The 13,704-nt window shown below is 43.5% G+C and overlaps 1 protein-coding gene across 1 annotated transcript in view; it reads left to right on the plus strand.

Annotated features, from left to right (window-relative positions):
* ITPRID1 (ITPR interacting domain containing 1) overlaps nucleotides 1-13,704 on the plus strand; it is a 40,016-nt gene that overhangs the window by 15,143 nt on the left and 11,169 nt on the right. Inside the window, exon 7 of the mRNA XM_037383844.1 lies at nucleotides 13,279-13,364. Coding sequence (XP_037239741.1) covers nucleotides 13,279-13,364 — 86 coding nt within the window. The remainder of the gene's footprint in view (nucleotides 1-13,278; nucleotides 13,365-13,704) is intronic.

Raw genomic sequence — 13,704 nt, forward strand, 5'->3', positions numbered from 1 at the left:
AGACCCATCAGCAGGGGTCCTCAAAACAGGGGCAAGTGGGAAACAGAGTCCATCAGGAGCCTACAGAAGGAAAACCTCAGGTCCCAGAAGAGCACGCCTGAATTTAGATTTGGCCTCCAAATTCCCCGGAGCATAGGCTGCCTATTTTTCAAGGCTCATGCAGTGCCTGATACCGTGAGGGGCTGCTCTCATTTGCTTATGGGCTCTGTTGGAAAGGGTGTGAGTGATGATGAAGATACAAGAGCCTGACATGACCCTGCTGAAATGGGAGCTCACCTGAGCAGGAAAGTGCGGCGTGCCCACTATGAAAAGAAATAGAGATAGATAGGAACAGACTGCTTTGCCTAGATGGAGCATATTAGAGACGGGTGACTTATGGAAGTACTTGTCCCAGTGGTATTGTCCCTTGGCTCTGTAGCCTGGCCTCAATTTCAGTCCAATTGCTTAATTTTCTACACTCCCCATGAAAGCCAATTCCCTGGCTGCTGTGTGTCTTCTTTATATTTCTCCATAATGTAGATTCTGGCTGTTTAACTGCAGTAGGCTTTATGATAAGACTTTTTTTTCCTCTTTCTTGGCAGAATGCTGAGACTTAATTTTAAAAGACGCTGAAACCCCCCAAACATCCCTGAATGACTTACAGGGAAAGCAGAGTGTTTTCTAGCTCTGTTTTAAAAAATATTACAATCTTTTTTATTAGGCAATTTTATCATTGTTATAAATAAGTAATTGTACTGGGGAGAAGGGATAATCCTTATTTAATTAAATTCATCTATACTCCCAGGTTGGCAGCAACCAGACATATGTGAGACTAATACCCACAGCCTGCCTGTATGCATGTGCAATTAAAAATTCACTCTACAGTAGCACTGGCAGTTTAGTGTTGCTTTTGGCATTTACAAATTCTTTTATTTTGTGACTTTTTTTTTTACCATACACATATGCTGGAGCAGATGTTGCTTATTTGTTGTTTATTCAAATCTGTAGGCTCTGGCAGCTAACTCCATTGTTCTGTAATGAAGCTTTATTCACTGTCCTGTATTAGGACCCAGCAAATGCATGACAGGCAGAGTTAGCTCTCAGCAGGAACTACAGTTATTGTCCTTACTTATTGGCTGTTTATATTCTAAAGCTCACAGTTGAGAAAGCTGGCTGGGCAGGGGAAGGGGCTGGGGATGCTGTGTGCAGAGGAAAATTACTTGACTCCACTCACTGTATCTTTGCCCTGATGAGGTGCAGGCTTGCATGTAAACTCATCTGTTGCAGGGATTTCATATTCAACACTTGAAAAATAGAGCTGTTCTCCCCCTCCACCCCCTCTTCCGCCTGGTTCTCCTACCACCCCCACCCCCACCCCCCGCTGCTCCTTCCTTTTTCAATTAGCCTTTGTAAAGCATTGAGTTTAACTAAAGGATGTTTCAATGTTGCTCACCCCCGTTAACTCAGCACGTGCCTGAAAATTCATTAGTGGCAATGTCTATTAGGGAGGCGTCGGAAGTCGGTGTTATTTCGGTTGCACATGGTAGTCACCCGCTCCCTCCTGCTCCTTATTTACTTCCCTCTCCCTCTGCGGGGCAGCCAGGCACCTGAAAGGCAGGAATTCCTGCACCATGCTGACCCAAGCGGACACACTGCTCCCAGGCGCTCAAGTGCCAACAGAAAGGCATTAGCCTGCTGGAAAAGCCCTTGGTAGCCCAAGAGGCAATCAATCACGGAAGTAACCACCTCCATCTGGCTCACTCTGACATGGTAACTCGCTACCGAAGCGCTTGTGATTCATCTTGTCCCAACGAGTGGTGCCAGGGATTGCATACACCCAGTTTTTGTGGCAGCTGGGAATGTCCTAGCTTTCCCGCATGCTGAGCTAACACATTAGCTCCTGTGACTTATCAAGTAGCAATTCTTTCAATTATCACACCTTCACTCCTCCTACTCACCAACTCCTCTGATGGTTTGGCACCATGGGAATATTCACAGAATGCAATTGGTATTTCTTCTAATTGACTCAGTGCCAAGAACGTGAATCCTGTTTATTATCCATTGTAACGTCTGCCTGCAATTGAAGGAGCAATGTCTTCAAAACGCAAGAAGAAAAAGCAGGTATATTGCCTGTGTTTCAAAGAGTAAAGGATTTTCTGCTTACCTTTCTCTAGTTTTAGTATTAAGAAGTGAAGAGCTACTTCGTATTTCTTATTTTCTGTAGTGCCTATATAACACTGTTATTCTTCATAACACAGTGACTTTTCGTTTTAAGTACAGATTGAAGGAAAGGGAAAGGCAAAGAGATGGCCAAAGGGAAGGCCTGCAAAAGCTGCACTCAAAATTGGGAGCTGAACTTAAAAATGTCCTACAACTACTCTTGTATTGATACCGCTTGACGTTTATGTTAAACTTTGGTATTGGTTAATGATCACATCCAGTCTCCAAATATGAGTTCTCTCTTCATAAAACACGATGAATAATAGATCCATAATACATAGATCCCTCTTTGCAACAGTTTTATCTGTTTTATGATGCCACAGCCCACATTTCTCCCATCTTCTGCACGTGAACCTGTAAAGGCCTCCTTATACTTTCCAGTTTCTTACATAAGGGATCTGTAAGCAAAAGTAAGAGGAAGCTGCATCATTTCAATGTATTTTGTAGCCTGAAGAAGTCTGTAGGGAAAGTCCTATGGTCCTAGAAAGCAGCAGAGATTTGAGAGAACAAAGCAAAGGGAAAAGCGAAGTTGTGAAATTCTGATTCTTCCAACCTTCCTGCATCTTTTTCCCATCCAGAAACATCCTGAGTTGTCTGGTTCCCTCATAGAAGGTGCTTCTAGTAAGACAGTTTACTTCTGCAGCTTTTGAGAATACCCTGGCAGCTTTGCTTTGCCACAGTCCTCCTTGATGTATCTCATGCACATGCATATATCTAAGCTCAGCAATGAATATAAAGATGGAGGCGCAGGAGGTGGTGATGCCACATTCACCAGTACAGAAACTGGATGAGCAGCAAAGAAAAGAAGTCTGGCAGGCTTTTGGAATGGCTTCTGGGAGGTCATGCCTCCCACCACTGGTGTCAGCAGGACACCTTGCCTGCAGTCCTCAGGTCTGAGCAGCCACCCCAAGAGCTTTGGGGGTTTGTGTGACTTGCAGTGATTACATTCCTAAAAGTCATTGCACATTTATAACATTTCGTTGCATGTATGTGTCATATTCTAGGTCCTACTGCAGCAGGCTGATTCATCCTAGTGGGAAAGGATACGCACACACTGCATACTTAAGGCAGATGGCCCAGTGAAAGTTATAAAACCTGCTGTTGTTAAAATCTTGGCAGGGGGTGGAATCATAGGTATCCAGGAGGACAACCAAATACTTAAGGGACATCGGTTTACAGTAATAGTGATAGCCTTTTAAACAGCACTAAAACTTCTGAAATGAAAGCTAGTTGTGCTGAAGTTGTGCTGGGATCTGGAAAGGTCTTTTCTAATATTTCCTTCCCGTGCCCTCCGCAGAGTGCAGGAGGACCAGAGCTTTGCCTGTGCAGTCATGGACCTGTAGGTTGCTGTGTTAATTGTTCCAGTTGACAGCCTGACCCTTTGAACCCTGCTGCAAAATTCAAAATCCCAGCCCCATATCCAGCTCAGGCTTCGAGGAAACTTTGGGAGAACATGGATGCTTCTCATGGTACCACATCGTTTGGCCATGGCCACTATGAGAGGACTGATTCACCTCGCTGTAGGTGATACCAGTGAGGAGTCCTTTGATGTTATCCTGGGTGTATTTTTATGCTCTGGAGAACTCTTCTTTATGGATGAGAAGCATGATTCCTATTCCATAGATCTTCTACATACTTGCTGACACTTAGCATTTCTCCTTGGGAAAACGTCACTGAAAAAGAGAGGCAAGCTTACCAAGCCTGACACTCTTAGACCCCCCTGAGCACATTGTAATGGCTATTGCCATGGAAATAGAGCTAGTATCATTGACTCTTGATCTCTACAAAGTAGCACGCAAAAGCCAGATACCTGTTCTGGCCTCCCAATCAATTTGGGCACTGCTGACAGAGCAGAAGTTGCAGGACCTTGCTAATCCATAGGGGCTTTTCACTCATTTTTCTCAAAGGTCTCCGTAAGGGTTGCTGGAAGCCATCCTCCCTTTTGTGAGGTGCTCTCAGTTGCAGAGAGCCCTACGAGGCTCCCTGCAATCGCTTATTTTTTATTCATTATCTCTGTGCAGCTGCTACTGGGAGAAGTTGTGATGTAACGTGATCTACAGTGTAGGCTGATGACATTCAGCTCTACCTCTCATTTTCATCAGAAGCAGACACAACCATCACCCGTCTCTCCCGACATTTGGCAGCGGCACGAATCTGAATTAATGACAGTTGGCTGAAGCTCAGTTGAAATAAGATGGAAGTGATACTGACTCTCAAGGAAAAGTAGGAGGAGGACCTGGCAAAGTTTGAAGCTGTTTCATCAGCTGAGGGAAGATAAAAGACCATTGTCAAAGTGACTGCAGTTTCAGGTTTTGACTAGATTCATCACTAGCCCTAACCTCCCAGACTGCAGAAACATCATTTATCACAGAGAACTGCCTACAGTGTTCTCTCTTTTCCTGTCAAATTCAGCTTTCAGATTACTCATTTATGCTTTTACCATTTCTAGGGCAGTGTGTTCTTGTGTAGAACAGGCAGGAGACAATGGGCAGCTCTGCCTCGCGGGGGAAGGCAGCTGCCTGCATCCCAGGCACGGCAATTCACAAGGCTGCAGCCGCCACCCTCGGCAGCAGCGTGGGAGATTCACGATGCTGATCAGCGTTACCAAGCCTGGCATGACCTCCCCAGCTACTTTAAATACGTTCTGTAGCTCCAGCCAACCTAAAGGAGGTTTCCAGACTTAAGGGGAAGGTGGAGACTTCTGGATGGTGAACCTCTGCCAGCAATGCCCGCAGACATCAGTTCTGACCCTCTCTAGGGAGTCACAGGGTGGTTCACTAGCGCAGGAAATTGCATCTCTTCAGTGACGTACAAGGCAGAGAACATTCTTCCTCCTTTGCCCATATTCATCTCTGATTTGGGTAGGGAGGAAGGGAAATGAACATAAAAAAAAAAAATTAAAACATTTTTTTTTTCTTTAATGAGTAGCTTTACGTAATATTATCAGCTAATTCAGTTCTTCCCCAAAGCTTCCTTCTTCACACAGCTCAGGACAACCTGTAATGAGAGAGGAAGAAAGAGGGAGCCAAGCAACCCACCCACCAGCCCCAGGCATTTCACAAAGGAGTATATTTATACCTGCTGTCACGGCGCTGACTGTCGTGCGCAGCAGATGTACCGAAGCTAGTTTTAAATCAGTAAGTATGTGCACCAGCTTTAAAGCGTGCTATTGTGTAGCACAGGTACCAAGGGCTGTCTAGCCAAAGCATCGGGGAGCCAGCAGTGTACCCTCTCACCCTGCTTCACAAGCAGGTTCTGCAACCCGGGCAGCGCTCCAGGCTGCTGTGCTCTGCCTGCCGGCTGTGCCATGCCACCAGCGTGCTAGACATAACCGTACGATACAGTGAATCTTAAGCCAAAAACTTGGCTGGAAGTTGGTGCAAAACTGCTTTTTTCCTTGGGTGTTTTGGAGGAGGGCTGAAGCTGGATGCTCCGGCGGTAGATGTAGATTTGCTACCTAGCTATTTCTGTCATGCTCTGGGCCAGCACAGTTTGCGTCTTTAATGCTCCGTGACCTGGTTCCTTCAAGTGCTCGTGGCTGATATCTGGAGAGCATCTAGGCCAGCGTCCTCCCAGGGGGACAGGAGCACCCAGAGCTGGGTGGGGAGCCGGGCCCTGGGCGAGGAGCGGGAGGCTGCACAGGAGGACGTAAAGCACAGCCTGTGCTCTCCCAGTGCCCCTGCAGCTATGCACGTGTCTCCTGCTAATGACGGCTCTGACAGCCAGACCCCAAAGATAACCGGGTAAAGAACTGCAGGCTGAACACAGAGATGAAGCAAAATAACTGTAGCTGTCACATGACATATGGTGCCAGACACCTTTCATCCCCCTGGCCCTGTCTCGCCTCCTCGGGGTGCAGCATACATGCACGTGTGTCCCATCTGAGGTGGCTGCAGTCGTGGGGACTGCAGGGCTTTCTCCCCTTGTTTCACCCCCACAAAAAAGAAAAGGATACCTGAAGTCCTCCATAGGCTGCTGGTACCCAATGCTATGGGAGAAAGAATGCTGCGGACTGGGGAGAGTGGGGGAACTGGGTTTTGACAAGCAGTAGGAACTGCCTCAGAGCAGCTAGGTTGTGTTCACCTCATAAGCTCTTCTGGGCACAGACCATTCTTTTCTTCCATTCATACAGCACCTACCAGCACGGTGGGGCACAGTTAATAATAGAAATTGCTTTGTGTAGAGATTTTTAAAATATTTTTTCACCCAGTCACACTGTGTAAGATGATTGGCATGAAACTCCAATTCAAAGGGAGCACGGAACAGATTTCATAGCAACACTTGGGTCTGAATAAGAATAGAAGCTTTTACTGCATCTGGTGCATTTTAGGGTGTTTTATTTGCTTTCAAATCCTATGACTATTCTAATAAGATGGTTTGCGTAATTTCTGCTATAGTGTCATTGAAAAATCAAATTTGCGGAAGGGCATGGATAAAAACCCTGGTTTGTGCTGTGCTTTGAGAGCACAATTTGTGGTTTATGTGCTGCTACCATCTGGTGCCTGTTCTGCTGAAATGCAGCACAAACCCGAGCTGGAGCTGTACCGGGAGGGCTGCGCTGCAGCTCCAGGGACAAGCAGTCCTGCACTGGTCCCTTTTGCCAGAAAGTTGTAGAACTGTGTATTGCGTTTGTCTAGAAAATATATATAGATTAGATCTGTCTCACTTCATTTTGTTTGTTCGTTGCCATTTGTGCAATGGAAAGTGAATTGGTGGTGCAGAAGTTGTACAGGGATACACACACACACACACACACAAGAAAAAAAAAAAAAAGAAGGGCTAAGAACAGACTTTTCCTTTGTGATTTCTGTGGTATTAAATGAAATGTTTACATTCCTAGTCAACAGCCAGTAATGGGTGCAGCTGCCTATGGAGGAGCTACTTCTTAGATTAAGGAAAGACAGTACAATATACTGGGAACAAACAGGTTTTATGGAACATTTACACAGGATCAAGTTTTTCCACGTACATTGGAATTGATTGTAATAACAATGTTCCTTTTCCCAAAATGCTGTAAGTTGTAGAAAATAATGTCTTCTTGTGCACCAAGATTGAGTGAGCTTCAAAAAACCCACTGTTCTGCATAACAGCAATAAAAGGGGGGGGGGGGGGAAGAAAATAAAAACAAAAATAATAACAAAAAAAAAGTTCTTTGTGGTTTATGCAGTATGCATATTTTCAGTGGTGTTTTATTAGCTCTTAATGGCTGTATCATAGAGTATGATACTGAAAAACTGGTGGTGCCTGTGAGTAGCAGGAGAGGAGACTAAGCTGCAGCAGCTCTCCCATCATAAGATGGGACCATCTGTAACTGTGCCATGCAGCTGACATATTCTTGTAGCTCACAGCCAGCTCATCCTGCAGCATCGTTGTGTGTGATGCCATAAGGCAGGGCAGCGTTATTAATGATAACATAGGGGTTCACCAATTTGCAGAGCAGGAGGAGATAAAGTGAAATGTCTAAATGGGAAGAATCCAGTTAACTACTTAAAATGAACCCATTCTGTTTTGAAAGTCCTGTTTGAAAATGTATTTTTGAAAGTCCTTTTTTGTCATGTAAGATATAAATTCTTGATTTTTTCTGCCTTGTGTTGGAGAGTCAGAGCCTTTACATCTTCCACTCACTGCTGCTAGAACTGTAGAGCTGAGAAACTTTTGGTGGACCAAACACTTTGAGTATTTGATGCCTGTGTTTGAGAAGTGAAACCCAACACATCCGAATGTAATAAAATATCTGTTCAGTTCTAGTACTTCTGTGGACACGTTATGACGCTCATTCACCCCATCTCTTACTGTGTTTGACTACTATTGAATTCAGCTGCAGTTGAATAGACGTGCTTCTTAAGGCCCAATCTGTGAGATATTTGTGTGTCCACTTAACTCTGGGCGTGGGAATGTTATGCATCAACTTAAGCATGAGTCTAGTTTCCCTGATTAATTTAGCCCGAGTGTTTAAGCTGTAATGAAGTTAATGCCTTGAGAGTTTTGTGCGAGACAGACTGCAAAATGCCTTTGCTTATAGAGTGACGTGTCTAAGTCCGTCAGACTTCTTTTTCTTTTACAAATTATCTGACTAAATTGTGGCTTCTGTGCACTATTTAGTCCTGTCTATGCAGCAGATAGTTTTAGAGAGATTTATCCACATCAGTGTCCAGCAACATTTAAATAGCTACAAAAATATCTAAACTTTGAACAGCATTGCTCGGTTGCAGTTGCAGATTCAGCTTTTCCCTGTGATGAGATGAGCAGTCGGGATTTTAGTTTGTGAATGTAAAGTTCAAATTTGCACAAATGCTTTTTGCATTTGAAGTTCTGCTGCCTATGCTTCCCCATGTATTCAAATGTTGTAGAAAACAAATATTGAAGTATATTCATCAACATTAATGTGATTTAAAAGATATGGAAAGAACATGCTATTATTTAGAAGCAGTGTAGTAGCCTTCATGTCATCTTTTGCAGTTTGCAAGTATTCTCCAGGCTGGAAGCTAGAGAGAGGTTGTGTTGTTTGCAGCCAAGACCACAGAAAACCAGCTGTGGAGGCTTCAGAGGAATGCAGCACTGTATTCCAACACTTACTTTTTTACTAATTAGGGAATATTATTTCATTAGTGGTGAACCTAGGAGCCCAATAGTTTCAGAAAGTTCCTGTATTGAACGCTGCTGAGAACGGGAGCTGCTGTATCTGCATGCAAATAAGGGGAGAGAAAAAGTCTCTTAATGGAATTGGATTGATCAAGTAAAGGGCTTGAAAGCTATGGGACCTTTGGGATTTGGAAGGCATGTACTTTCTTATGCGATACAAAATGAAGCAGAAACCTGATCAGTAAGTTTCTCTAACCTATTTTTATTTAAAATTCAGGCAGAACAGAAATGGGATGCAGGAGCTAAACTATCCCAGTTCAATTAACACAGAAAGGCGAAGAGCCAAGGTTTTTCTCACCAAGATCTTCAGGGGCAATTCTCAGGTTTCCTCTTTCTAGCATAGACAGATGTGTTCTCCGCACAGGGCCCAGAGTTGTAATTTTTAGTTCATAGTTGAATACTGGTCTGTGTCTCCACCTCTTCTCCAAACATACTTTTATCTTTCCTTGGTGTGATGCTCTGCATGTATTTGCAGAATCTCTACAGGTTTGGGTGTCTCCACACACTAGGAGAACCACGTAGAGCTACATGAATAATGGATATTTTGGTTCACTGGCTGCACCAAATGATCGGGGGGAAATGCAGTTTGGGTAGACTAGAAACTAAAACAGGTTTTGCTTAATGTTCAGGTGATTTAACCCATTTTTTGCACCATTCTTCAAACTGAAAAATTAACTTGCTTTCAGAGGGAAAAAAATTTAAAAAACAACCCGAAAAACAACCAACCAACCTCATTTGAAAGAGAAAGGTGAGAGCATTTTAAAATGTCAGAATAAACTATGTACATTTTGCTGACCTTCCCCCCCCTCCCCATCTTTTTGGCCAACTTGTATCCCTCCTAAAGACAATATTCCAGTTTCTAAAAGGCTTTAGTTCATTTAAACATGAGGAATGAACATGAGTTCATTTAAAAATGTGAAGAAGTGGTGTCCCTAAAGCTGGTGTTAGCCACTGCTGAAAGGGCTTTAGATGCTAATCCATTCTGGGACAAACCACCACCAGCATCCAGGCTGGACATTTTCAGATGCCTCGTAAATAGAGGAATTTGTCCTCGGAGACTGGCTTTGGACCCCTGCAAAGAGTCGATCTCCTAGTAGGAACTCAGTCTACAGGGATCCTCACTGGGTATTAGAGCCTGACAAGAAAAACTGGGCTGTCACCACTGGCAAGCTATTAACATTGCTGAAGATTTCACAGAGAGGGAAACTCTATTCCTTCTCAGGACAGCATCAGGCATGGTTTAATTTTCAGTCTCGCTTAATTGCTATTTGTGACACTAAGAAGAAATGAAGTGATTGATTGGCCCACTCCTCATCCAAAACAGTTTCCCCAGTACACAAATGCTGCCCACCATTCTGCAAACGTTTCTTGGCTCTGGTGTGCAGACATTAAACCAAACTGTATGTACATGGGTTGAAGGCGAGCTGCCTCAAATACAGAAGGTGATCATGTTCAATGTCATTTTGGCACAGCCCCAGCCTGCAGTGTCACCTGCCTTCCCAACGCCACCCTGCTCCCCGTTCCTCCTGGGAGCACGTTGTTCAGCTTGGAGTCCTTCTTGGGAGCACGTTGGCAATCTCTTCATAGGCTTTTACCCCACTTTGAACTGGAGGCCCATATTCATTTTTGCTAAGGCCTTTTTTTAAATTCAAACTTCCCCTGAAATCGAGGGCATTTTGACTGGCTTTGAATAAAATGTAGCAGACTCAGAGGAACATCTCATCTTTCAATATTCCCTTGTCTTCACCTGCCTGCCTTCGACAGGGCCTGGTGTACTGGCTAGGATCTTGCAAGTCAGGGCGGGATGTAATGATTAAATCAGGCATCTGAATGTAGTTGGGAAAGAACTGCAGCTCAGACCCTCAGAGACATCACTTTTCACTGACTATATGGGGAATTTAAGCCTTTAGGAGTAGTGGCTCATTACACATCTAATATGTAGGTAGGTGCAAATTAGATGGCTAACACAGATGAGGGTGATCCCTGTGTCTGAGGAAAGTAGCAAGTACAGGTGAACCATGCTTAACAGGCTTCTCCGTCTACTATACTTGTCTTTTGTAAGTTTCTGTTTTGCCAACATACAAATTTTAGAAACCGGATTTATGCTCAGAATGGTCATTAGGTCCTATTATATTACCAGTGTTAAACACATGCACAGCCTTTGAGAGTGTTCAGAGTCTTGATTCATCTACATACCTTGCATATTTAATCGATGAGAGCCATGATAGCAGAGCACACCCCACCCCTCCTTCTAGGACAAGCCCAGGGGGACACATGGAGGCCTTTCTGTAGCCCAACTGTAGTGATATTAACTTGGTCTGCAGACATTTCAATCCACTATTTAATGTCTGACCTTGTGCCTGAAGATCAGCTCGGAGCCCACTGTCACACGTTTTGGGTAGTTCTCTAGCTGGCGCGATGTCTGTGTGGGTGGGAAAGCTGCACGGTTACAATACACAGACTGGAACTGACATATCACATTTACCTTAATAAATGGGTCAAACCTGGCTACAGCCACCTGGTTTTGACCAGGTCAGAAGATGAATTCTAACCACACTTACTATTCCATGAGAAGTTGCAGGGGTTTTCCCTACACATAATTTCTAGTAGCGTGCCAGCTTCTTTGGTGTCCTGCATGTCTCAGGAGAAAAACAGGCACTTCAAAACACCGGGTAAGCAGATAATACAGTTTTCCAACTCCAAAAACTTAAAGCTTGAGGGTTAGCTGTTATGACTGTAGGATATAATTGAGTATTTGAGTCTCAAATTCTTGAAACTACAGCAGCTGAAACATTTCAGCTTTTCAATTATTTTTTTTTCCTGAGCCCTTCTTCCTTCATTTTCATGTACGGAAAGCTATAGGCCAGAATGACACACTGGAAGCAACAGCTGGCAAAGATGCAAGGGGTAACTGAAACAACTTTTTAAAAAGTTTAGAGAATCTGTAGGGCAGTCTCCCTAGGGGAGAAGCTGAGCCATGATGTCATTTGTGGGAAACCCCAAGGATGAGTTTTGAGACCACCCACAAAACAGGCAATTTTCAGCAAAATTACCATAGATGTGTGAGATGGGAACCACATATTTCTCATGTGAAATAGGAAAGTGACTGGCTGAAGGGCGTGTTGATGGTGACACCAGGAATGACAGTGCAAGGAATTCACCTAAAAAACATAAAATGATATCTGGTTTTGATTTTACAGTTGCTGCCTACAAATAGATTGCATGATTTTCATTAACTGATGCCCAAGATAGGTTAAATAAAGCCCATGGTTTGTTAAAGTGTTAAAACATAATTTGTAGACAAGGTTTTTTTTTCATTTTACAATCACACAAATGAGAATTAGTAACTCAAGCCTCAGAACTGCAGAATAAATAAATATTCTCATGGATATAACCAGAAGATAAAAACCCCTAGGATTCAGCAGTGGTTATGTGTGCAAGGAACAAGAGAGGAAGCATACCCAGAGCGTCTCGGTCTCCCTCCCTTCCTCAGCCTGTTCCCCCAACACTACCTCTGGTTTTGTGCTAGATACCTGAGAATGAGGGCATCATCTGAGGATGAACACTGACTGAAAGTACAAGTTATCCAAGGGCTGAGAGGTATCAGGATGTACAGGATAAGTGAGGGTTTACTTTCAAGCATTTGTACTTTTAAAAAGGTTGGCATTTATTCATGAAATCAGCTGGTTAGTGGTCTATAATTTATTTGATTGCAAAAGCTGGGGTAAGAATTGATCTAGTCAGATGATGTGGCTGCTAGATTAGAAACCTTTGCTGGAGTAAATCTAGAATATCTTCCTCTTGACTTTATGTCTTGCCATGCAACCTTACATCATCTCTGCTTATTACTGTGATTTCCTGTCCTCAGACCAAAAAACAATAAAGACGATACAGGGTGCCTCAAAGTAGAGCAAACTCTTCTAGGGAGAGTTTGTCTAGGCAGCTAGTTTGACTACCAGAGCTCATCTAGGGCAGATCCCTTTCCCTGCAGGAGACACCTGGTTGAAACCATCAAAACCATTTAGGTATGAATGAGACTTGGTCTGAGCCACTTCTAACAATCAAAAGTCAACGTTTTTAGCAAAGGAAAACAAGTGCTTGGCCCCTTTATATGTTACTTACACTTTGTATGCTGTGTGAACATACCAAAATCTGAAATCTACAGTTGATGATTACACCGGTGAGTAAGTCAGTGTTTAGTAACATCAGAAGTAGCTATCCTGATCACATTTTGTTGGGTTTTTTTGGTTTGGGGTTTGGTTGGTTGTTTTGTTGTTTTTTTTTCTGGTTGTAGCAATATTGCAGATTTCTGGCCAGGATAAGAATATTTCTAGAAATGTAGGTTTAAAGTTCCCCTGCTTAGCTCTGTATTCATTTTGGCCTGGTACTGCTTTCTGCCTGCCTTTCTAGCTTTTCTTATCCTTTTGTTTTCCCCAGCAGAGGTGATGGTGAGAAGAACAAGCAGCTGCCAGTCAGACAGCAGCGGGTTCATGGAGGAGCTGCCAGAGCCTGTAGTTTTGCAAGTAAGAAATGAGCAATAGTAATCAGTAGGTCTGTGGAAACTCTGTAACCCTGGTACAAGTGACATAAAATCATGGAGTTGTGAAAGCTTCATGAAAAGAAATTCATCCTCCTAGAAAAGTTAGAAGGTGAGAAACTTCCTCAGAACTTTGTGTAACTCTTCCACCACACTAATGCAAAATTTGTGCAAGGTTACAGGCAATAGAGAAGGAATATTACAAGAATCTTTGGTTCATTGGGTATTTAAAGATGTCCTGCAGGTTCCCAGGGCAAAATAGTGGTAGGCAAACAAGTGTGATGAAACAAATGTTGTATTTCAGTTCCTCTATTTTTGTTTTGATT

The sequence above is a fragment of the Falco rusticolus genome, chromosome 4 (genome assembly GCF_015220075.1).
Source record: "Falco rusticolus isolate bFalRus1 chromosome 4, bFalRus1.pri, whole genome shotgun sequence".
NCBI lineage: Eukaryota > Metazoa > Chordata > Aves > Falconiformes > Falconidae > Falco > Falco rusticolus.